Raw genomic sequence first — 21,623 nt, forward strand, 5'->3', positions numbered from 1 at the left:
CTTCTTTTATTCACTCATTGATGATTCACTCCTTCATCATTCATTCTTTATCGATCCGCCACATTCGTTAATGCTCCTCAATCTCATCGCCGCCCCCGCAATTGCGGCAGCCCCCTATCCTTGGCACGTTCCACACCCCCATCCGAGGACAGCCCTGTGTTGCACAATCGTCGCGCGCTTCCTGCATTTTTGACTTTGGAACAATGCTCTTTATCTGAGCTGATCCATTGGCTTGTCCTCTCCCTCGGCTTGTTCCTTTCCTTGCCCCTGGCTGTCCAACAGCTATGCGCCATTAAAGCGCGTAACCGCCGATCCACCATACTCGATCCACACACGCTGTGGTTGCCATTCTTTTTCTTTTTTATTCGGGAAATCCCCCGTACAAATTCAACCTAGCCGCCCTCCTTCTTTGTCGCTGTTATTGTTGCTAGCATTGCTTGGGATAGTGACTTCGCCCGGCTGGTCCGACGAAGTCCCGTCCTTTACCCGATCACTTATCGGTTCTGTTCTCGGTTACCGATCGTTTGGTACCTGGCAGGGCCGGGTCCTAAGGCAGAATGCCCTGCTGCGGAGATCGTGAGAAGGGGGTTGTCTCCCAGGAGGAGAAATGGGACTATATAGTAAGTACCACTACTGATCGTAGGAAGTCTTTCAATCACGTCAGTTGCTAACGCGGTCTCTTTTCTAGAACCTGAAAGACTTTAAGTCCGAGTCCTGCCTCACTCCGTTCTCCTACTTTTTCCTTTGGGTCTTCTTGCTGATTTCGCTGGCGGTTTACGCCGTCGACATCTTCACTGCCGTCAACCTACTGGCTTTCTCTCGTTGGGCTGGACAAATCAAACCCGCAATTCCATTTCAGATATCGCGATGGATTTTCGCCGTCTGTATTATCATCTCCTTTGTTCTCCTCATCTTGCGCTGGGTGAATGCGATTCGAGCCATCCGCTCCGGTAGTATTGCGCAGAGTTATCTGAACTCGCTTGCTGTACGAATCCAGAGTGTTCGCATGGGGAAGACTGGTCGCGGGTGGAAAAGGTTCCTTGTCTTTGCCGAGCTGACCAAAAGCAAAAAGGGCGCCGAGTATGTCGCTCTGTTTGCGTATTTTTCTTTTGAGAGTGAGTCCGATCCTGTCCCACAACCATGAGACCAATCACAATCTGCTGACTTGCTTGACTAGCGTGGATGAATACTATTTTCGCCGATGGTCCGCGCCAGGTAGTCAATGCCCTCACGCTTTATTCTGTAATGCAGCTTGATCTTCTTCCTGGAGGGCAGAATGCGGCCCACAGCGATTCACCTGCCGTTGTACAATTCTTCAACAATGTTAAGATTTTGGCCGAGCAAAACAACCTGCGCGCTCTGATCCTGTTCGGCATGCTCTTCACCCTGGTTATCTGGGTCCTGTCGATTATTAAGCTGGCCCTTGCGATCATCCTCTACCTGATCTTCCTTTTCCACCACATTCCGGCCGACGACGGCTCGTTGAAGACATATTGTCGGCGCAAAATCAACACCCGCCTCATGCGCATTGTGCGGCAAAAGGTTGACAAAGCACTAGCCAAAGGGATTGCACTGCAAGATCGGGCACCCACTCGACCTCACCTTGGCTTGGACACGAAGCCAACCTTACCGGCTGTCGGTGGCAATGAGGATGACAAGGGGCCTATCGTCACGACAATCTCGCGTTCTACTACCCAGACGACACTTCCGCCATACTCATCGCGCCCCGGGACCGCTGGACCAGACCGAAACCCCAAGCTTCCGGATGTAGCAATGTTTGAGGAAAACCCACCATTGAGCCGCACCCTAACGAAATCCTCGGCCTATTCCGATGCTGCTTCGATATCTGGAAGCACGGGGGTTTCTGGATACAGTCCCCTTGATCGTCAAACATCGCCAGCGCCGCCCGTGCCGCCTCTGCCGAATCAGGTACCTGTGCCCCTCCAGCGCAACCAAGTGCCAATGTCGCGGTCAGACTTTATGCCCGCGCCACTTTCTTCGGCTCGTAACTCGGGTCCTATGACTCCTGCAGCTCGATTTGGGCAGCCAGGAGACGACTATGAGGCCTATTCATCCCATGATCAGCCTTCGAGCGCTTACCATTCCTATGGCCCAGCGACCGGCCCAACGGCACGGTCGAGGGCAGCAGGCGTGGCCGTTTCATCCAGCGATCGCGGGCCTACCTGCATGTTCTCCCCTTCGGGTCCCCGGGTGGGTAGTACCCCTCGCCCATCACATCCACATTCTGCGTATGCGTTCCCCCCGCGATCGTATACACCCGCCAGCTCAAGTGTGAATCAATCACAGCCAAGTTTGCGCCCCGTGGATGGTACACTAATGAGGTCTTTCCCCTATGTTGGTCAAAGGGAAACACCAGGTCCTCAAGAGCCAAATGGCTACTCGGCCTTCAACCAATCGTCCCGGAATTCCCCTGAGCCTGCCTCTGATGTACAAAACCTGAGCCTTCCAGTCTACACTCAGGAGCAACTCAGGCCTTCGCCGCCGAACCAACTCCGCACAGGACCACCGTCGTCTGTGAGAGCTTATACTCCCCGGGAGTATGCTCCTCAGCCTCAGCCTCCTCGAGAAGATTTCTTCTAACTTTGTGCCACGAAGTGCTCAAGTCTGCAGTCTCATAGATCAGCTGGACTCACCCCTTTTTCATTCCTTCGCTTCTCTTCTTTATTCCAATTTTTCCCAATGAAAACTCCAGAAGAGCTGGCATATCTTCAATGAATAATGATCATATCTTTGTTCATACCCTTCACGACGAGAAAATCAAGCTCAGGAATGTTTTGAATACCCTTGAAATTAATCCGGTTTGGTTATATTGCTCTTGGTATCTGGAATTGTGCCGCTTGACTAGTATTTCGAGCAATAGATACATAGATAGAGGCCTGCAGCCTGTTGACTCGATGTACCAATTCCACCCATCACAACCGCCGTAGTGGGGAATTTTGAGGTTGATCGCTGACTCACAAGAAGGCGGTGAGGCTAGCTGTTTGGGGATACGCTAGACTTGATTGGGTGACACCGTTTGGCTGTACATACTTCAGGAGAATAAGATTCACCACAAGTCCTAGCGGAGATTGAGGGACTTGTGCGAGTAATTAGAGGAGCAGGATCGACATATTTGACAGCTGCTGCCACATTCATAACCCACATTCATAACCTGAGACGAAGAATATGAGCGGCTTTGGGGAATGTGGAGAACAAAAAGTGGGTCATGTGATGGCAGGCGGTCAGCTAGGGCGATGACCCCATTTCCGCCTCCTTCTGCAGCAGCCAAACTTCTTGCTGACGATTCCTATCGAAACTCGCGTTTGCTGATCACGGATATCACACGCATCTCGCAGTGATATGGTGTCTGCGCTATGAGTATGTATCCTCCATAAGGCATTTATTCTTTCTGTTTCCCCACGCAGTGAGTTCCCGTCGGATTCGTCCCGCATGGGTGCTGTTTCCGTCCCCTGCAATGGTGTCCTCCGTTCTCCTTATTCCTCCGCCGATACGCATGGGGTAAATAATATCCCCGAAGTCTCGGATCCCTCTGATTTTGAATCTCCCGTGTCTCCGACGAAACGAACCATGGATGCGGTGAACGGTGATTCGGTTGAGCGACCACAGGACACCGCCACAGTGTCAGCATCATTTCGACCGGCCAACACAGATCTCCAGGGCCACCGCCCTGACCTAGTCGCAGGAGCTGGAAATCCCGACGAAGCGCCCCGGAAGTATCGAACACTTCCGTCACCGCACGCAGATCAGATGCAGGAGAAAGTGGCCAACGGCATCAACCATGCGCAACCGGACAGATCTGCAGCCTCGCCCTACCCATCGACCGAACATCACGACCGGACAATTTCAGATATCAAGCTACAGCAGAATGGGATTAGTTTCAGTACCGAGAGGGACCATGAACTGAGGTTTCCCAGAAACCACGCTTTGAATGGTGACCGAAAAGGCGGTCAGCTCTCTCTAACGTCTGACCAGGCGTCGGGAATGGTTTTTGAGCACTTCCAGGAAGGTCCCAGTAGTGATGCAGAACAAAATGTGCATAAAAATTCGTTGATTGATGTCTTCAAAGGTCCAGCTGTTGCTACCGCTTTGGACCAGTTGTCCGGAGAGTCATCCCCTCCGACAAACCAAGAGAAGGATCGCGATCAAGTCCCAAAGTTGTCGTCGGCCAAGATACGGGAGCTTACCTCTTCGCCCCAATCCATACCATATCGCGCGGCCCCAGTGGAAGGGGAACAAGGTCGGCGGGTGGTGTCAGATGGTGCATCTGCAGCGGTCCATCAATCAGAAAACACAGGGGTGGAATCACAACCACCGAATGACCTGAAGATGTCTCTGGATCACACACCCAAACAACGACCCAGTACAGAGTCCTCTGTGGATTTTGTCTCGGGCTTAGTTATGAAGCCTTCTCCATCAACTGCGCGAAATCGACCCCAGGTGCCGCATACTTTTTCTACACCCAGTTCCCTGCGACGACAAACTCTACCTTCCAACGAGCGCCTGTCACAAGCATGGGCATCCCGATCGAAGCAGGATCGCCCGACCGTCAGCAAGGACTTAGAAACGAGACACCTCCATTCTTCGCCAGCTGTGGCCGAACCGGCGCTACCATCGCCTTTACCCCCGTCAATTCCCCTTCCTCCTCTGTCGGTTCCGACGTACTTGCAATTGGAGCTGGCGTCTGGCCGACCCTCACCATTATACATCCACCGCTCAGCGATGAGTGACTTCCCTTACGAGTCATCTCGCGTCAAACTCGAGCGACTCATGAACTTTTTGATGCTTCCTCCCGCGCTAGAGCAGGTCCTCTGGTTTGGGATCCTAGCGTGTTTGGACTCGTGGCTTTATTCCTTTACTATTCTCCCCCTCCGTTTTTTCAAAGCATTGTATATCCTGTTAGAATCATGGATGATTAATCTAGGCGCGGAGTTCCGTTTTGTGTCAGGTTTTATCATAAAGGGCGTTGGAAGAGTATGGCGAAGACGCGCGAGATCCTCGATAGATACGACTCATGAGCAACCTCGGGGGTTAGAACCGGAGGCTCGGGGCCGAGTGACATCGGGAAAACAGGAGCAGAATCCCATGGATCGAGAAGTGCACAATCGTGCCAGCGAACCGCGTCGGAGACGCCGCACCGACGTCCAGCTCCGGTACCAGCATCGGCGGCAGAAATCTACTCCGTCCGCGCTGCTCCCCGACGACAAGGCAGACATTCTTAAGGGGCTACTTATGATCACCACGTGCTCGATTCTGATGTATTTTGATGCGAGTCGGATGTACCACTGGATTCGCGGGCAGGCTGCCATCAAGTTATATGTTATCTACAATGTACTGGAAGTCAGTGACCGACTGCTTGCCGCCATTGGACAGGATGTGCTCGAGTGCCTTTTTTCACGGGAAGCCCTGGAACGCCGGCCGGATGGACGAAGCAAAGTCTTCCGCCCTTTTGGGCTTTTCCTACTGGCCCTCACCTACACCGTTATTCATGCCACCGCACTGTTCTTCCAGGTCATGACACTGAACGTGGCGGTCAATTCGTATTCAAATGCCTTGATCACTCTGCTTCTCTCGAACCAGTTCGTTGAGATCAAGTCCACTGTCTTTAAGAAGTTCGAAAAGGAGAACTTGTTCCAGCTGACTTGTGCGGACGTGGTGGAGCGGTTCCAATTATGGCTGATGCTCACCATAATCGCATCTCGAAACTTTGTGGAGACGGGTGCCTTCAGCTTTTTTGGCAGCCTAGGATCCAGTTTTGGCACTTTTTCGTCAACTGCCACAAACAGCACACCGCTGTCGACTCCACCGCGGACGGCGTCGTCAATCCTTCCACAGTCATTCACCATCGTTCCGTCCTCTATTATCGCGTCCTTCAGTCATGTCAATTCGTTCCTCCCCACTCTGGCTCAGGTCCTCGGCCCATTCCTAGTTGTCCTGGGGTCTGAAATGCTGGTCGACTGGCTCAAGCACGCCTACATAAACAAATTCAACAATACGCGGCCTGCCATTTATTTGCGATTCTTAGACATCCTCGCCAAAGATTACTACACCAATGCGTTTGGTGACCAAAATCTCACCCGGCGACTAGGCCTGCCAGTCATTCCGCTGTCGTGTCTTTTCTTCCGGGTCTCGGTGCAGACGTACCAGATGTTCTTGGCCTCCCTGCTGCCGCAACACCCGTCATCAACGGCTGTGTCTTCGACCTCACTGTCCTCAATCCATAGTCACTACGTACCGGCCCCGATGACCTCACCGCAACCCTTGACCATCCGTACGATCCTTCCGGTATCAGCAGCCCACGTGGGAACAGTCTTCCGACAGCTGTTGGCGAATACCATGCCCTCCCCGGCTCAGTCCGTGACCATCTTCACCGTGGTTCTCCTTCTCACGGGATTCGTGCTATTGTTGATATTCAAACTACTACTGGGCATGGTCCTACTAGCCTTTGCGCGCGGCCGCTATAAAGCGATGAAGCATCGCGAAGCGGAGCATGCGTCATCAGCTGCCCGTGCCACAGCCGAGAATGGTGGACCGCCTCGTGGACGGGAGTTCGCCGTGGAAGGCAGCCGACGGGTTGGGGGATGGGGAATGGTCGAGGTAAACGATGACCAACGTCGTTGGATCTATGTGGATGATCCGGAGGCGTTGCGACGATTGAAAGCTAAGGAGGAGAAAGATAAGAACACGAAGGAGGAGATGAATATGGACCATGTGCAGCGATATGAGATGGTCGCCAAGCGAATCTGGTAGTCGTTGAATTTTTATACTAAGATACCGTACCGCGTTATCCTCTAGGATCTTATTTAAGAACATACACTGTATACATATCTATTATCCTGACCTTTTCTTCTAACTAATCCGTGGTTTCTGGTTTCCTTTTGTTCTGTTTTTGTTTCTACTGCGGCAAGTATATTCTATGTAGATTCAGATTCGAGCGCTATAGCACAGAAGATTGGATGGAGGTCATGGAATAGCTGATGGGAATGTTTAAGTTTACTCCATTATTATAATTGACGAATCCTAGCCATATCGTCTTTAACCAATTTGTCTATTACTATGCATACCTTTACTACCCGACGCTAATTAACCTATTAAAGTCCACGAACTTTGCCCGGTAACTTGGAAAATAAATAACTAAAAATCTCCCGACTCTTATACAGATTCTCGACCCGCAGACGTTCATTATACAGATGGGCGTTATCGCTTGCCTGTCCGCAGGGCAGGTTTGCCGCGGGCGCTGAGAACTCTTTCTCCAAAAAGCGGATCGTGGGAATTGATCCGCCCTCGCGGATGTAGATGGGTCGCACACCGGATGGTGCAGATACAGATGCAGGCCCCGGGGATGAGGATATGGGGGTCTCGTTGCGAAATACGGTGGACGTCTCTCGTGTCGTTGTGTCCTTGGAGATGGCACTTGAGGTGTTCGTCAGCGTGGAGGATGTCGGGACGGTCCGGGTTAAAGATGATCGTTGTCGTGTGTCCGTTTTGCTTGCGGACGATGTCGTCGTGGACACGATGATCCGGTCAATGTGGGAGGCGAGACTGTCAGAGGAGTCGTTCCGTGGAATTTGGGAACCTGGCTCCTTCGGCGCAGTTAGATTCCGTTGGATGGGAGGGTATTGGTGCTTCTGGTCGTGATGGCTTGGGGTCCAGGCCACTGTGATGGCCTCGTCAAGTGTCTCGAACATCTCATTATCTGGATCTCCGAGCCAGGGGTCCGATTTCCCCGTGATTTCTACGGTTAGGTCGTTCTGCGAACATAGGAGATCAAACTTCTCCTGTGCATACAGGGTCAGGCTGGCCGCCACATCATCAGCTTCTTGGTTTGGTACAATCCGCACAGAGAGGCTGGCCTTTGCTTTGCGGGAGATTGTGGTCGTCGTGCTTTTACTATTGCCTGGGACTTCGACGGAATGGATGGTGAGGGACGGTTCTCGCCAGCGATGCATGAGGGAGTTGATGAGAGCCTCCCGATCCGCAATCTCCGGATGTCGTTGCAGCAGGATTTGAGCGATATCGGCGTAGCGTTGTTTTTCTGCCTCTGTGAGAGGTAAGACAGGGTCCTGGACGCCCGGGATATTGATTCGTCCCTTGGGCCCAACTAAAGTGCCCAGGAGTAAGGTCAGATCCTTCAATGGTTCATCCAACAAAGCGCTCCCGTCGATACCGCTGTGGAGGTCTGGGTGGTCACTGGCAACGATCAAATTGGCGTGAACCACGCCACGCAGGCCATACGTCAAGCAAGGGTTGTAGTCATCTAGCCAGTAGCTGTTGGCCAGCAGAATCCAGTCCACCGGTCCAATCTGGGGTTTATGCTTTCGAACGGTTTCGTGAAACCCTTGGGATCCGGACTCTTCTTCGCCCTCGATGAGGAAGACAACATCACAAGGAAGTTGCTTCTGCCGAGCAAGCTCGGCCGCAGCATAAAGCGCCGCTAGAATTGGACCTTTATTGTCCGAGACTCCCCGACCATACAAAAAGCCATCCATGGAGGTCAGCTGGTAGGGGTCGGTCTTCCATTTGGCTCCATTGGCATCCGCCCCGACGACGTCGTAATGGCCGTAGAACAGGATGGTTTTACTGACCTTGTCGGGAGACGTTGCGTTAAACCGCGCGTGTATGATCGGGTTCGTGTCTTCCCCAGTCGTCAGGAGCTTTGTCTTAGCCCCCAAATAAATGCAGTGTCGTCTTAAGAAAGCCGCACCCTGATTACATTCCCCGGCGAATTTTGGACTAGCCGAGACGGTTTTGAAGGCAACAAATTTCGCTAGGCAGTTGACCATTTCATCTAGAGACCCAAGTCAGTACATGTAAGGCAGCAAGAGCTTCGATGGTCCATACCATTATTGATCCGAGGCAATTCACCCTGAGACAGAGATACTTCCGTCACGTCCCAGATTCCAACGGTGTTGTCATTGCCTCCAGTAGCGTAGATAAATCGATCATTGTATTGGCTAGCCGCGGATGCTAACATGGTACCTTCATGGGCAGTCCAGCTACCGACCTCTTCAAAACGTGAGTTGAATTTCTAAATTTCACCAAAGTTAGAATGTTCATTCCCACTCTACAATTCTTAAGACTGTACCTTCACAATTCCATTAGAATCTCCGCATACCGCCACGCCGTGAATAATGCCAACCGCCCACAGATCGCCCGTATGGCGAGTAATGCGCTTAACTAGCTGATGAGAATCAAGGTTCCATATGTTCAATGCACCTCCGGCGAGACCACAGTAGAGAAATGACCCATCCACAGCGAGAGAGAGGACCGGGTCTCCATTTTGGAGCTTCGCCATCTGAGAGGGGACGGCATTGGTTTTGTCTTGCTGTAAGCGCCATAGTTTAACGACGCCATCTCCAGCACCTGTCAACAGTACCTCTTCCCCTGGTACTGACTCAACTAATCCCCGAACCAGGAGCATGGTGTAAACATACCCATGGTGCGCGAACAGCTTATGATGGTCGCGCTTAAATGTAAGAACTTGACCCCCCTGCGTGACCGGGCGGGCCCCATCGGAGCCTGCCTCTGGCCTCGGGGCACGCGTACCGTCAGGGCCACGAGAGTCAAAAAATCTGTGCGTGCGTTTTGATAGTTGAGCTTCAGAGAGCTGCGCAGACACTGTATCGGTCTGGGATATATCACACCACTGGTGCTATGTCAGGGAGCTAACCGAGACGAGCGATGGAATAAATACTTACTTGGATACTCGTGTTCTGACCACCACAGTAGATGGTGTTCAGACTCGATGAGTAGGCGACCGCGAAGATATCCCCCACATCATGGTGGGTGTGAATAGAATATAGTCGATCAAATGTCCTGGTCGACCATACCTGTGATATTGGTCAACCCAAAACCACGGTAAATGGGGAATGGGAAGAGAAGATACATTGATAACCGAGTCCCCTCCACTCGAAAAAAGTAGATCTCCCTCATCGGACAGATAGAGATCCAAAACGCTCTCCTGATGCGCATGAACCGAGAGAACAAGGTCGTAGGTCTCAAGAGACCATGCCTGTCACGGATGAGTCAGTCTGGGAAAAGGCGCAAATCGAGACATATCGAGATGTCACATACTACTATGTCTCCTCCCTGGAGGCCGGCGAAAACACATTCCTTGTCAATGACCAAGGCCAGGACGGATCGACTGGCCTGGACGCGGTGACCAATTCCGCATTCCACTTGAGATTTGGGGTGTTTGGAGCCATCGTGCACATGGGATATCTCCCACACCTTGATCTGGTCATCAGTTTCCGAGGTGCTATCCGACTCGACAAGTACTGTCTGGTCCATTGCTGGCGCAATGAGCCAATCAGAGTCTTAGCCTATGTTTCTTCAGACCGAGATTTTTCCTTTTACAGAGTAAAAATATTCCACAGCCGCAGTTCACGTGACAACAGCGCACACTCCTCCGTTGCACCGTAGTACAGGCCACCCGTTCTAGGAAAATATATAGCCAAATAGAAATGTTGCTTGAGGTGGATACACAGGACACATCACCACGGGAAAATGGCCTCTGACATTGCTTGATTGAAGGGTGAAGTGAAGTGAAGGGGAGCTGGATGGAAATCGACTCAGGATTGAATGACTGGTCGGATGTCGTGATTTGGATGGCGGTGATGGCAGCTGTGGCGGTGCACCGGAGCCCACCCAATGCAGAAAAGGTAAGAAGATGCGGTCGACTTACCTCGCGTACTTTTTCTCTCAGAGCATCCCTGTCGGCAGTAGGTAAACAGATGGCGGTTTTGGTCGCATGATCTTACGCAGGAGTTAGCCCAGAAAGAGCGACAAACACAACAGATACTTTTTCGGGGCTTTTTGGGATTTTTGGGAGGCGCACCACAGGAATACCAGCACCATCACTGGAGAGAGTATGATAAAGGTGGCAATACTAACCTAGGTTCCCAGAGCAGACGTGCTAAGAGAGTGTCCTTTGTACACAGAGACATTCTCCAATATGATCCATTGGAAGGAGGATATGTGGATGAGGGGAAAAGATGCATCGACAGCGTCCGATGACGGCGGAATGCTGTATATATGTTCTCACCTAATAGGGAACACTAAGTGTTTCATGCTATGTCGGTCTCCGATTAGATAACGAATTGGATCTGCAGGAGGCCTTGAGATTCCACTGCATCCATCTCCTGGGATACTGCTGCAGCCAAACCATGCGTGGAAGTAACGGGCCTGGTTACTTGGGGCTAACTTGCAAATAACGTATACAACCGACCAAACGGGACGACTAGGAGGATGTATTGGAGTCTCATGTTCCATGGACAGCTAGCAGATTCCTGCGCCATCTTAATGGGATTGGAACATTTTTAGGATATCAACAATACTTCTGTATGTATGTACCTACGTTGTGTATGTAGGTGCTCCTATTTAATGGCCGTATTGAGTATGGTACGGTAAGGCTGACGGGCTCCACCGGCAGCACACCAGCCACTGTGGCTGTGGGATATTCCACCAATTAGAATGTACGGCATCACCGCCATTCCTTCCGTCTCCTCGTTGGCTCCTGAATTTCTATACTGGGGAATCGGGAATCACCATCGACTCCAACTGTCCAGTGTTCCCTGCAATCGTGACTCCTTAATTTAATTTCTTCAGCATCGTCTGCCTCGTCAGGTACCACTTACAGAGTGCCCAATTCCCCCCAGACCAATGATGCTATGGGATGGTGCTATGACAGCAAATGCGGTCCGTCCGGATTGCCTGCTCGTGCTGCAACCATTCATCTTACTTTTTCCAGGGGCGATTTGACATACTACTTACTTATTAACTTGCTGCCTTGTTTTCCCAGCATCACCGGCACCCAACCAGTTCTAACGGTTCGAAGCGGGCCCTTATCCTGTTCGTTGCTTCGTGCCCATTTTAGGCGCTGACTTGGTCCCCTCATTTTTTTACTGTTTTTTAATTCCCCAGCCCCTCACTTTTCTCCCCTATCCCTCCGTGTCCCTTCCCGTCCTGGATTTTCTTTCGTCGCCTCTCTTCTGATATCGCAGCGTGGCTGTGGCGTCATCTAGCTTTGACTTCCAGCTGCAGGCGACTCGCCGCTTTATCACTATACAAGCTCCAACCACGCAACCTGAACGCGAAGACTTTCCCAATAAATCAACTTTCAAACCTACCTTTTTCATTAAACTAATGTTGTGCCTTCACTTTTTTTGATATATATACCTTTTCATTTTTATTTTTTTAAAACGTTCAGAGGCATAAAGAACTTCGTTCTAGGCCCCATACCAAGCAGTTAAAAACTTTGGAAGAACGGGCCAATTCTCCACTCGTCGTCGGGTTTAGTCGCGATATTTATACACTCTCCCACACCGCTCGTCCCGAGCTTTGGCGGATCCTTAAAGACTGATCCTTTCATCAATGCTCCGGGACATTTGAACGTTGACTTGCTCGTTGAGAAGTCGACCGCGAGATTTGACACCCATTGCCAGCTTCCGAATAAACTATACCTAGCTTGCAGCATCGAAATTGATCATCATGCCCGGCCAAGTCGGCCAAACGATTGCCGTGATTGACAAGTCCGGCAAGGTAGTCAGCACGGTGTGTGACAGAACCCTTTCTTGCCTCTGCGATGAGAGAACTGGTTCTGACTCCTGACCTTTGACAGAGTAAACACCTCTTTGGTGTATTCAATCATGCCAAGAATGCCTATCGAGAGCGAAAGGCTCAGATTCAGTCCGAACGTAGCGCAAAGATCGCCGAGCAGGAGGCGTTGAGAGCATTGCAGACTTACACCATCGAGGAAGTACCTTCAATCGCCTCTTCTCGGAGGAGCCGTTCGAGACACCATTCGGGCCGCAGTCATCATCACGGCTACTATGAGGGTCCCCAATACGAGCAGGACCTGCATTCAGTGGCGTCGCGGCCACACTCTTCCTACCAGCGTCCAGCGGAGATGGTCCGCCGTCACACCCATCACGATATTGCCGTCCGGGAGCCCCGAGGACGGCCAAAGGCTAGTCGCTCAAGGTCAGATGCTAACGTCGACATGGATCTGGCATATGGCGACTTCCATCCATCTGCCTTGACGCGCCAACCGTCCGCCGCTCAAAACGGCCAGCTCCAGAAAATTGAGGACCCCGAACTGAATGGTCTCGTGGGCCGGGCGCAGTGGCTGCTGGAGGAGGCCAACTGCGTGCACCATAGTGCCACGCACACGATCTCTCACCTCCAAAAGAACCCAGATGCTATGGCCGCCGTTGCACTCACCCTAGCCGAGATCAGCAACCTGGCCACCAAAATGGCCCCGGCGGCGCTTTCGGCCCTCAAGGCAGCGGCTCCCTCCGTGTTCGCCTTGCTTGCTAGCCCTCAGTTCTTGATTGCGGCCGGAGTGGGTCTTGGGGCAACCATCGTTATGTTCGGCGGCTATAAAATCATCAAGCAGATCCAAGGCGGGAAGAACAAGGAAATCGGGGCACCGTCGGACCCCAAGCAACAGGAAAGTATGGACGACATGATGGAAATCAATACCGAGTGTTTAAGCAACGTTGAAATGTGGAGACGCGGGGTGGCCGACGCCGAAGAACACAGCGTTGGCACATCAGTCGACGGTGAGTTCATCACGCCAACGGCCGCGGCCATGTCGGGAATCGACATAACAACGGCGCGGATGACACGGGATCCTCGTTTCAAATTTGACAACGACGACCGTTCGATGGCATCTTCGCGCCGTTCGCGCCGTTCCCACCGTTCCCGGCCGCCTCGGGCGCACTCAAGAATGGAGCAGATGCCTGAATCCTATGTAGGCTCCAAGGCCGCTCCACGATCCTTCTTTGGCGGTGCGCCGAAGGCTTCCTCCAGAGCTCCCTCCAAGGCTGAGTCCCGCGTTTCTGAGAAAGGAAAGAAACCTGAAAAGAAGAAGCGATCCAGCCGACTGCGACTGATGTTTACAACCTAAGAAATGACTCTCACGGCTTACCTTATACGACAGACACCCTGATTAATACATATGCTATTGCACATTCCAATCCTACTCCCTACTCCGGTGGGGATTGACTACTGATTTTGCATACGACCAGCGATGGAATTGGATGTTTGATATGATTCTTTGAAGATTTAGCGAACACTTCTTATATCCGTCCCTTCTGTTTTCACATCTCCTCTTTCCTTTCCCTTCTATGTCTGGACAGCAGTCCGGTGATTATGTGATAAGTATTTTTTTTTTTTTTTTTTTTTTTTTTTTTTTTTTTTTTTTTGCATAGTGGCGTTGGAATGATATCCTCTTTTTTTCTCAAAAGTGGCAGAATATACGGTTTTCATTGATTGTTTGATTGTTAGAATGTCTGGATATAAACCGCAATCATATATCTGAATTCAACTAACTCCATATGTATCTAAGCAAATTATCTACACCCGACCCCAAGGTAGACTGCCTCCTTGCATGTCCTCACTCCCACACATCTACTCAGCCCAGTCCGGATCAATCTCAATATCCTCCGCGCCCTCCGATCCCTCCCATCCTCTCGCAATCAGCTCCTTATCCGGTACCTCAACCTGTACCTCAAATACCCTTTCCAGATACGCTCTTTCACCGGGGATCTCGATCCCTATGCACCGACCAGCTTGAACTGCCTCTTCGGAGCTTGCTCGCTTGACAGCGGACTCATTCCGCTCCGATATAACATCCCACATCTCCGTCTCCAACATAACCATCTCGATATGCTAAAGCCATTCCGAGGGACCCTAGGGTGGTCGGGAATTGGATCTCATCACCGACGTCGATTCTGCGACAGGGTCACCCACTGACCGCCTCGCAAAGTTGAAACAATTGTGTTGGAGCCAAGTGTGACAAGCAGGAAGAAGATTATCGATAGCAGGACTTGTATGTGTGCTCTCCCCCTGGACTGAAGAAGAGACAGCTTGTGTCAAACATAACGGTCTCTCAATTTCCAATGTCTCCAGAAACAACCACAATGCACACCAACTCAGTTCCACCGGCTAGCTTCGCCATTCAAAATGCTGCTCTCCCGTTCCACTGGAGATAGGCCCACGGATTCGGTGCTCCCGAACCATTGAATCTCCTCAGCAAGGTAGGGACGGTTGATCCAGAGACGCTGTCCATTCGGTAGGATAGCTTCTTCTGTGTTCTTGGAAGTATCCCTACGGTTCCGAGTAAGTGGACCGTTCTTGAGCCTCCAGGACAAGAGTCGCCAGTCGATCCAACTCGAAGCTACTGGGAGAAGGATCTTCGAGCGTGTATGAACTCGTCTCGTCCCAGGTATCACGCAGGGATGATTCGATTTCCTGGATGTCTATGTTTTGGTCGTTGATGTAGCGGCCGCTGAGGTTGAGGATGTCATTGTGGAGGCCTTAATGGTTTCAACGGGGTCGTCATGCTTGTACTGCTTGCATTTTTCTGCGAGGGAAAGATTGGAGAATACGATACAGAAATTATCTGTACAGGTCCGCATTTTGATGGTTCCTCGGCCAGAGGAGACTAGTGAGCGGGGAGCGTTGACGAGAAGAACAAAATTATATATCAAAGAGTGAGGCATAAGCGGCTGATGCTCAATGCTGCCGCTTATGATCGACATAAGCAGACACGGCGGATACACGCTATTTGGATTTGATATGGGTAGGTTGTGTTCGGTCTATTGTATACCAAAGTACAGTATAACTGAAGCATGAACACCATGAAACGGTATAGAACAGCTCATATCACCCCAAATCCAACAGATCTGCTATTCCTGTATAGCTCGATACCTAGATCGACATGACTCCTGCCACGCGGACAGGTATGTACTGGGATCCTCCTCCGACCTCGCAACCAGCAAACATAGTATACGAACTGGACAGATCTCGGTCAGCCAGATTACGTCAGTTCGCATGAAGGGCAAGTCTATGCTAATCCAATTAGCAACACCGTGCATCGCCTGCGCCTGGGGGAGGCATACCCAGGTACCTGGAAGAGTTAAGGCCTCATATTATGGGAACGATAGTTGCGAAGGATCGAGACTATGCGTGATTTCATCCTCGGTTTCGGCTTTACTGAGTAGCCAACCGAATGCTTGAACAAGGATGTCCCTTTAGTCGGATCCTTCGTCTAAGGATGATGTCTACCGTTCTCAAGTAAGGCTCTCCCTCCATCGTCCTCACTTCGAGGCTGGTCAATCTGTTAGATATTGTCCGAACGAGAAACCATCCCACGGCATCTAATTCCTGCCTCAAATGCCGATATCTCATCTCCCTCACGGATGACAATTTCAACCCCGGCCGATCTCGATTTTAACCACATGATGGGGGCATGCGCCGATCTATCAGCCCCGAGTCGCACAACGCGGGGCTGATACAGACTCTTGTCTCACATCGCATAACGGCGATTTGGCAACCGCAGCCCTTCTCCGCTTCGTAGAGGCGGGTGGTGAAGCCGAATACGCATGTCGATGGGATGTCGATGGCGCAGTGCTGAAGAGTGGCAAGCTTAATCATTGGCAGGAATCAGGTCGGTCCCTTACAGTTGGTCCTTGCCGGCCATCATTCTTGTTTGCTACGATACAAAAGCGATGATATCCCTTGTCCCCTTGCTATCGGGATGAAGGCTGGGGTGACGGTAAAATCACAGAAAAAGAAAGACAGGTGGGAAAAAAGGGAAAAAAAAAACCGCGGCAGACCGAAGATCGATGATACCCTTCAGTATTATCGTCAATAATCGCAAGGAATAAGGATTCGGCAATGCTTGCTGCCGTGCAATTGTTGACGATCAGAGTCGCCTTTTGCACTGTCAGCAACCCAAGGTGGGTCTGCGCATAGCATGTCAAGATAGGAATACTGAAGGGCTGGTGAGTGCTTCGGCAGATAATGGGGAGTGGCAAAGCCGTTGGTGCGAACAAAATAGCCCAGAAGTGAAGTCATGGACGGACCCAGCAGGATAGCCCGACCGGTGCCGAACAGGAGCTTCCTCCCGTTCCAGTGTTCGCGCTTTTTTTTTTTTTTTCCTTTTCTTTTTTTTCTTTTGTTTTCTCCCATTCACAGGCCCGGATGGCGCACCCCCTCCAGAGACCCCGTTCGAGGGTGCATTGCAGTCTGGTCCAGCCTCTGGAAGAAGCCTGTCCTTACTAGGAACTATTATTAGTTCGCTATCGGTCCCTGTATGAGTGGAGTACAGCTGGATGGCCACTGTCCGTTGCGATTTCAAAAAAACACTCGGAGTATGGTGTTATTATTCACTCATTTGTCAGCAGATATATAAACCCCGGTTACTTCGGCTTGGGCTTCGTCGTTATTTTCTTCGCTGTTCCATCCTTGAACTCTCCACTACAGGTACCGGGCTGATACTCACAGAGCCTCTGAAATCTTGCGTCATGGTGACTCCAGCCCAGACGCCTCTCAAGGTTGTGGTGGTTGGGTATGTCGCTTCCCCAAGGCAATACTAGTTGTGCATCGACTAACAAGAAATAGAGCTGGTATGATCTCTCCCATTGCTTGCTACAAAGGCCTGGGTAGACTGACTATCCCAAGGGATTGCGGGTTTGGCCGCAGCCCTAACGCTCGGTCTGCGAGGGCATCATGTCGTCCTCCTCGAGTCTACTCCCAAAGTAAGCATGGCCTTGGATGCCAATAGACACCAAGAGCTCAACATCGCTGACCAAACCAACCTCTAGCTTATGGAAGTCGGAGCTGGCCTCCAGATTTCCCCGAACATGCTGAAGATCCTGGACCGTATGCATCGCCTGGTTGCGTTCTGGAATCCAGACAATCACTAATACAGCCTCAGGATGGGGGATGTCGCCATCTATCCACTCGAATGACGTCGCTCTTGAGCGTATCCATGTCCGACGATGGCAGAACGGTGCCCTCCTCGGTACCATGCCGGTGAACAAGACCTACGGCCAACAGGTTGTCATCCACCGGGCGGACCTCCACAAAGCCCTCATGGACCACGTCCTGGCGCTGACCAATGTGGAATTGAATGTCAACTCGACCGTGACGAATGTGACGTTCAACCCGGCCTCGGTAACCCTAGCCAATGGCACTGTGGTATACGCAGATGTGGTAATTGCTGCTGATGGCATTAAATCCACCATCCGGAACCATGTCCTAGGTGGTTCCCCCTCCAAACCCATCCCCACCGGTGACGCGGCATACCGTATCGTGCTACCCCGGAGCGCGATGGAAAATGACCCCGAGCTTAAGGACCTGGTTAATGAACCTCAGGCCACGCGCTGGCTAGGCCCATACCGCCACGTTATCGCCTACCCCATTCGGAAGCACGAACTCTTCAACGTTGTCCTGGTGCACCCGGACAGATGCGACGTGGAAGAGTCCTGGACCACGCGCGGTTCAAAGAAAAAGATGAAGGATGAATACCGCGGATGGGACCGTCGAGTCACTAAGCTCATTGACCTAATCGCTGCTGACGACGTCCTCGAATGGAAACTCTGTCTGCATCCTCCTTTGAAAACCTGGATTCGAGGCTCCGTTGCTCTTATCGGTGATGCCTGTCATCCCATGCTGTAAGCCTCCCAGTCGCTCCCTCTTCGCGCACTGATTCGCACCTAACCCGGTTCATCAGCCCTTACGTCGCGCAAGGCGCCGCACAAGCCGTCGAAGATGCCGCCGCATTAGGCATCCTCCTTTCAACCATCACCTCTCGACGAGAGATCCCTCTAGCCCTACAAGCGTACGAGCGATCCCGGAAACACCGCGCTGAGATCGTACAGCAATCCGGCACGGAGAACCGGATGACGCTGCATCTCCCCGATGGGCCGGAACAACAGGCTCGCGACGAACAGTTCTTAGCCTCGACGCAGGGTGGATCGAATCCTGATCGCTGGTCGGATCACGAAACGCAGCGGATCCTATGGGGATGGGATGCGGAGAAAATGGCCCTGGAGGCATGGAATGGTAGGTTTTCTTTATATCAGAAGAGGCACTGGCTGATTAGTTGGCAGAGCTACGATTATCGGAGACGCGACACCATCTCTAGTCGATGGCCTTCGCTGGGGATTCTGTGTACTGATACCTGAGATGCAGGCATACATTCCGGTGAACTGTGGTGTATAATGTGATCTAATGAATGAAGCATGACAGAACGACTCTGACTCTGATTTTCAGGCTCTAGATATTGAATCCATGGCAAGTATGATATTTGTCTATACCATGATTCAATATATAATTTGTAAATAGAACTGATGTCTTATGATAATGTCAAATTGATCTTTACACTGCCAAGTTTATAAATGCAAATGAAGAAACGACAGCCTATGCGTAATTTAAGCATTGTCTCCATCCAGATGGCCTCACTGACCAAAAGTTTCCAGTACACAGAGTGAAATGAGTGTACCGCGAGCAGGTAGGCGATATAGTTAAGTTCCAACAACCATTCCAGGACTAGATACGTTCAAATTACAATATCTACGATCTAGAACAGAAATAGACACCTCCAATTGCCAAGTCGTCATCTAGAGGTAAATATTTCATGTCTGATTAGTGCCGTTCCTACGGTTGGTATCGATAAGACATACTAAACCCAAATACTATCCAAGGTTGTGACAGGTGGCGATGCTCGCGGACCATAGGAATCGAACCGAGGAGGTAGAAACTGTAGTATAAGAGAACCTCGAGAGCGTCCAGAGCGTCGAGAGCGTAAACCGAGTGTGCAAGGAGCAGATGCTACAGGATACCAGTTATGGATAGCTCTATCAATAGATAAGTTGCTACATGGATAGATAGAGTATGTAGTCCAAGCGATGGCCATAATTATCTTCAATAGTTCATGCAAGTGGTATCGTCATTCCCATTGACTAATATGTCAAACGAATATCATTATCAGCGTGGATAAGCCCTTAACGCCATTCAACGTAGCCGGTGCTAATCCATCCAGACTCCTAAATAATCCTCACAAAACCACCCAGTACATTATTTCGTAGACTTTTCAGTTGGGTCTGCAAACCACCACCGTGCAAAAAAGAATGCAAGCTCAAAGTCGTCATTTATGTCATCTCTGAATTCATATTATACCTTAGCAACACTCACCACCCGCTCGTTCTATTAAAGTTAGCCTCTAGGATACAAACTTGAGAGACCAAGAACGAGAAGAGGAGGAACTGGGCAGAAGGTCAGCGCAGTTCTCCTAGATTGTAGGGATGTGCTCACCGGGGCATCTACATGCGATTGTGCGTATTTCGTTTTCAGTCGCACCGTGATAATATTGATGATAGATATGAGCTCCGAGTGCAGCAGGCACTCTTCGGGAACTATCTTTGTAACGAGTATGCACTTGATATGGAGCTTTCTGCGTGACAGGGTAAGCATTATGCTCTATTCTGGCTCTTCCTCAAAAAAGGACCACCTCCACGACGCGAAAACCCCCATCGAATCTGGTTTGCCATGGAGATCTCCACATTCAACTCGTCCGCAAAAGCCCACACCAGCCCCGGATTCTTCTGGAATCCCCGTCCAACCAAGACAAAATCCAGTCCATCGTTCTCGAGCAGCGAGTTGGCCAGATGAGCCGAATTAATTGACCCAACAGAACCCACCAGCAGCTTGTCTCCAATGGCCCTTTTCACAGCAATGGCGAACGGAGCCTGGAAACCCGGCTTCTCGTGAATTTGCTGCGCCGCGTGAGTCCCACCACTGCTAATATCCAACACGTCGACGCTACCGCTGTCGGCCAACGCCTGGGCAAACTTCAAAGTGTCTTCCACCCGCCAGCTCGGCTGCAAGGGATAGACTTCTTCCAACCAGTCAGTTGCCGACACGCGCAAAAACACAGGCATATCGTCCGGGACGGCGTCGCGAGTAAGCTTAGCAATCTCGAGGCTGAGACGGATACGATTATCAAAGCTGCCACCGTATTCGTCCGTCCGCGTGTTCACTACGGGCGACAGGAACGACATGAGAAGGTACCCATGCGCATTATGGATCTCGATAAAGTCAGCACCCGCCTGAACGGCCCGTTTCACGGCTGCTTTCCACGCACGTTTGAAATCTTCGATATCCTGCCTCGTCATCTGCTGGGGGATAGGGAAACGATCGGAGAATGGGATATTAGTAGGGCCTTTCACATGGTCTGGCCATCCGCCGACTTTCTTAGAGGCAGTTTCGGCGAACGAAAGCCACGGTGCCACGGTACTTGCCTTTCGACCAGCGTGGGCGATCTGCACTCCGATGATCTGGTTTTGGCTGTGCACGAATTCTATCACCTGTCTCATGGGCTCGATCTGCGAGTCCTTCCATAATCCTAGATCCTGCGGAGATATTCGGCCTTCGGGTTCGACAGCCGTTGCTTCGACTATGAGGAATCCGGGGCCTCGCTGTGCAATGCCGCCTAGGTGGGCGGTATGCCAGGACGTCATGTGGCCATCATCGCCGGAGTATTGGCACAGAGGAGATAGCTAGGAATTGTTAGTATGGTGGTAGACTTGGTGAAAGGGATACTCACTCCAATGCGATTGTGGAACGTCAGACCCCGTACCGAGAAAGGTTGAAACAATTTGGGAAGGGTAGATCCATCAGATTGCGGGTTGGCACCGGTTCCTGCCGGGGGATTCTGGGCAGGAGTAAAGTAGGGGATTTTGGGAGCTGCTTTGTTCTCGATATCAGGGAAGTGTGGTGGCATGATGGTTCAATGGACACTGTAGGAGAAAGGA

At 51.2% G+C, this 21,623-nt stretch overlaps 8 protein-coding genes across 8 annotated transcripts; 4 read left to right on the top strand and 4 right to left on the bottom strand.

Moving 5' to 3' along the window:
• Positions 1 to 557: 557 nt before the first annotated feature.
• ATNIH1004_008495 (uncharacterized protein) lies at positions 558 to 2,601 on the top strand (the record flags this gene model as incomplete). Its single annotated transcript, XM_033573103.1, has 3 exons — positions 558 to 620; positions 689 to 1,115; positions 1,178 to 2,601. The coding sequence occupies 3 exons, from the start codon at positions 558 to 560 to the stop codon at positions 2,599 to 2,601; spliced, it is 1,914 nt and encodes a 637-aa protein (XP_033423655.1).
• Positions 2,602 to 3,450: 849 nt separating this feature from the next.
• ATNIH1004_008496 (TAPT1 family protein) lies at positions 3,451 to 6,768 on the top strand (the record flags this gene model as incomplete). Its single annotated transcript, XM_033573104.1, has 1 exon — positions 3,451 to 6,768. The coding sequence occupies one exon, from the start codon at positions 3,451 to 3,453 to the stop codon at positions 6,766 to 6,768; it is 3,318 nt and encodes a 1,105-aa protein (XP_033423656.1).
• Positions 6,769 to 7,109: 341 nt separating this feature from the next.
• On the bottom strand, positions 7,110 to 10,308 carry ATNIH1004_008497 (glutamine amidotransferase subunit DUG2; the record flags this gene model as incomplete). Its single annotated transcript, XM_033573105.1, has 6 exons — positions 7,110 to 8,806; positions 8,860 to 9,046; positions 9,104 to 9,664; positions 9,717 to 9,848; positions 9,905 to 10,030; positions 10,093 to 10,308. 6 exons carry the CDS (start codon positions 10,306 to 10,308, stop codon positions 7,110 to 7,112), a joined length of 2,919 nt encoding a protein of 972 aa, XP_033423657.1.
• Positions 10,309 to 12,507: 2,199 nt separating this feature from the next.
• ATNIH1004_008498 (uncharacterized protein) lies at positions 12,508 to 13,927 on the top strand (the record flags this gene model as incomplete). Its single annotated transcript, XM_033573106.1, has 2 exons — positions 12,508 to 12,570; positions 12,638 to 13,927. The coding sequence occupies 2 exons, from the start codon at positions 12,508 to 12,510 to the stop codon at positions 13,925 to 13,927; spliced, it is 1,353 nt and encodes a 450-aa protein (XP_033423658.1).
• A 503-nt stretch (positions 13,928 to 14,430) lies between these two features.
• ATNIH1004_008499 (uncharacterized protein) lies at positions 14,431 to 14,682 on the bottom strand (the record flags this gene model as incomplete). The annotated part of the gene is made up of 1 exon (XM_033573107.1): positions 14,431 to 14,682. The coding sequence occupies one exon, from the start codon at positions 14,680 to 14,682 to the stop codon at positions 14,431 to 14,433; it is 252 nt and encodes an 83-aa protein (XP_033423659.1).
• Positions 14,683 to 14,954: 272 nt separating this feature from the next.
• Positions 14,955 to 16,458, bottom strand: ATNIH1004_008500 (uncharacterized protein; the record flags this gene model as incomplete). The annotated part of the gene is made up of 3 exons (XM_033573108.1): positions 14,955 to 15,129; positions 15,152 to 15,338; positions 16,335 to 16,458. The coding sequence occupies 3 exons, from the start codon at positions 16,456 to 16,458 to the stop codon at positions 14,955 to 14,957; spliced, it is 486 nt and encodes a 161-aa protein (XP_033423660.1).
• Positions 16,459 to 17,330: 872 nt separating this feature from the next.
• Positions 17,331 to 19,097, top strand: ATNIH1004_008501 (putative salicylate hydroxylase; the record flags this gene model as incomplete). Its single annotated transcript, XM_033573109.1, has 7 exons — positions 17,331 to 17,374; positions 17,428 to 17,468; positions 17,530 to 17,564; positions 17,631 to 17,688; positions 17,744 to 18,482; positions 18,542 to 18,873; positions 19,084 to 19,097. 7 exons carry the CDS (start codon positions 17,331 to 17,333, stop codon positions 19,095 to 19,097), a joined length of 1,263 nt encoding a protein of 420 aa, XP_033423661.1.
• Positions 19,098 to 20,282: 1,185 nt separating this feature from the next.
• ATNIH1004_008502 (NADH:flavin oxidoreductase/NADH oxidase) lies at positions 20,283 to 21,592 on the bottom strand (the record flags this gene model as incomplete). Its single annotated transcript, XM_033573110.1, has 2 exons — positions 20,283 to 21,368; positions 21,416 to 21,592. The coding sequence occupies 2 exons, from the start codon at positions 21,590 to 21,592 to the stop codon at positions 20,283 to 20,285; spliced, it is 1,263 nt and encodes a 420-aa protein (XP_033423662.1).
• Between the last annotated feature and the right edge of the window lie 31 nt (positions 21,593 to 21,623).

This window comes from Aspergillus tanneri (genome assembly GCF_003426965.1).
Source record: "Aspergillus tanneri strain NIH1004 chromosome Unknown AapTan_6_pilon_pilon_pilon, whole genome shotgun sequence".
Taxonomy (NCBI): domain Eukaryota; kingdom Fungi; phylum Ascomycota; class Eurotiomycetes; order Eurotiales; family Aspergillaceae; genus Aspergillus; species Aspergillus tanneri.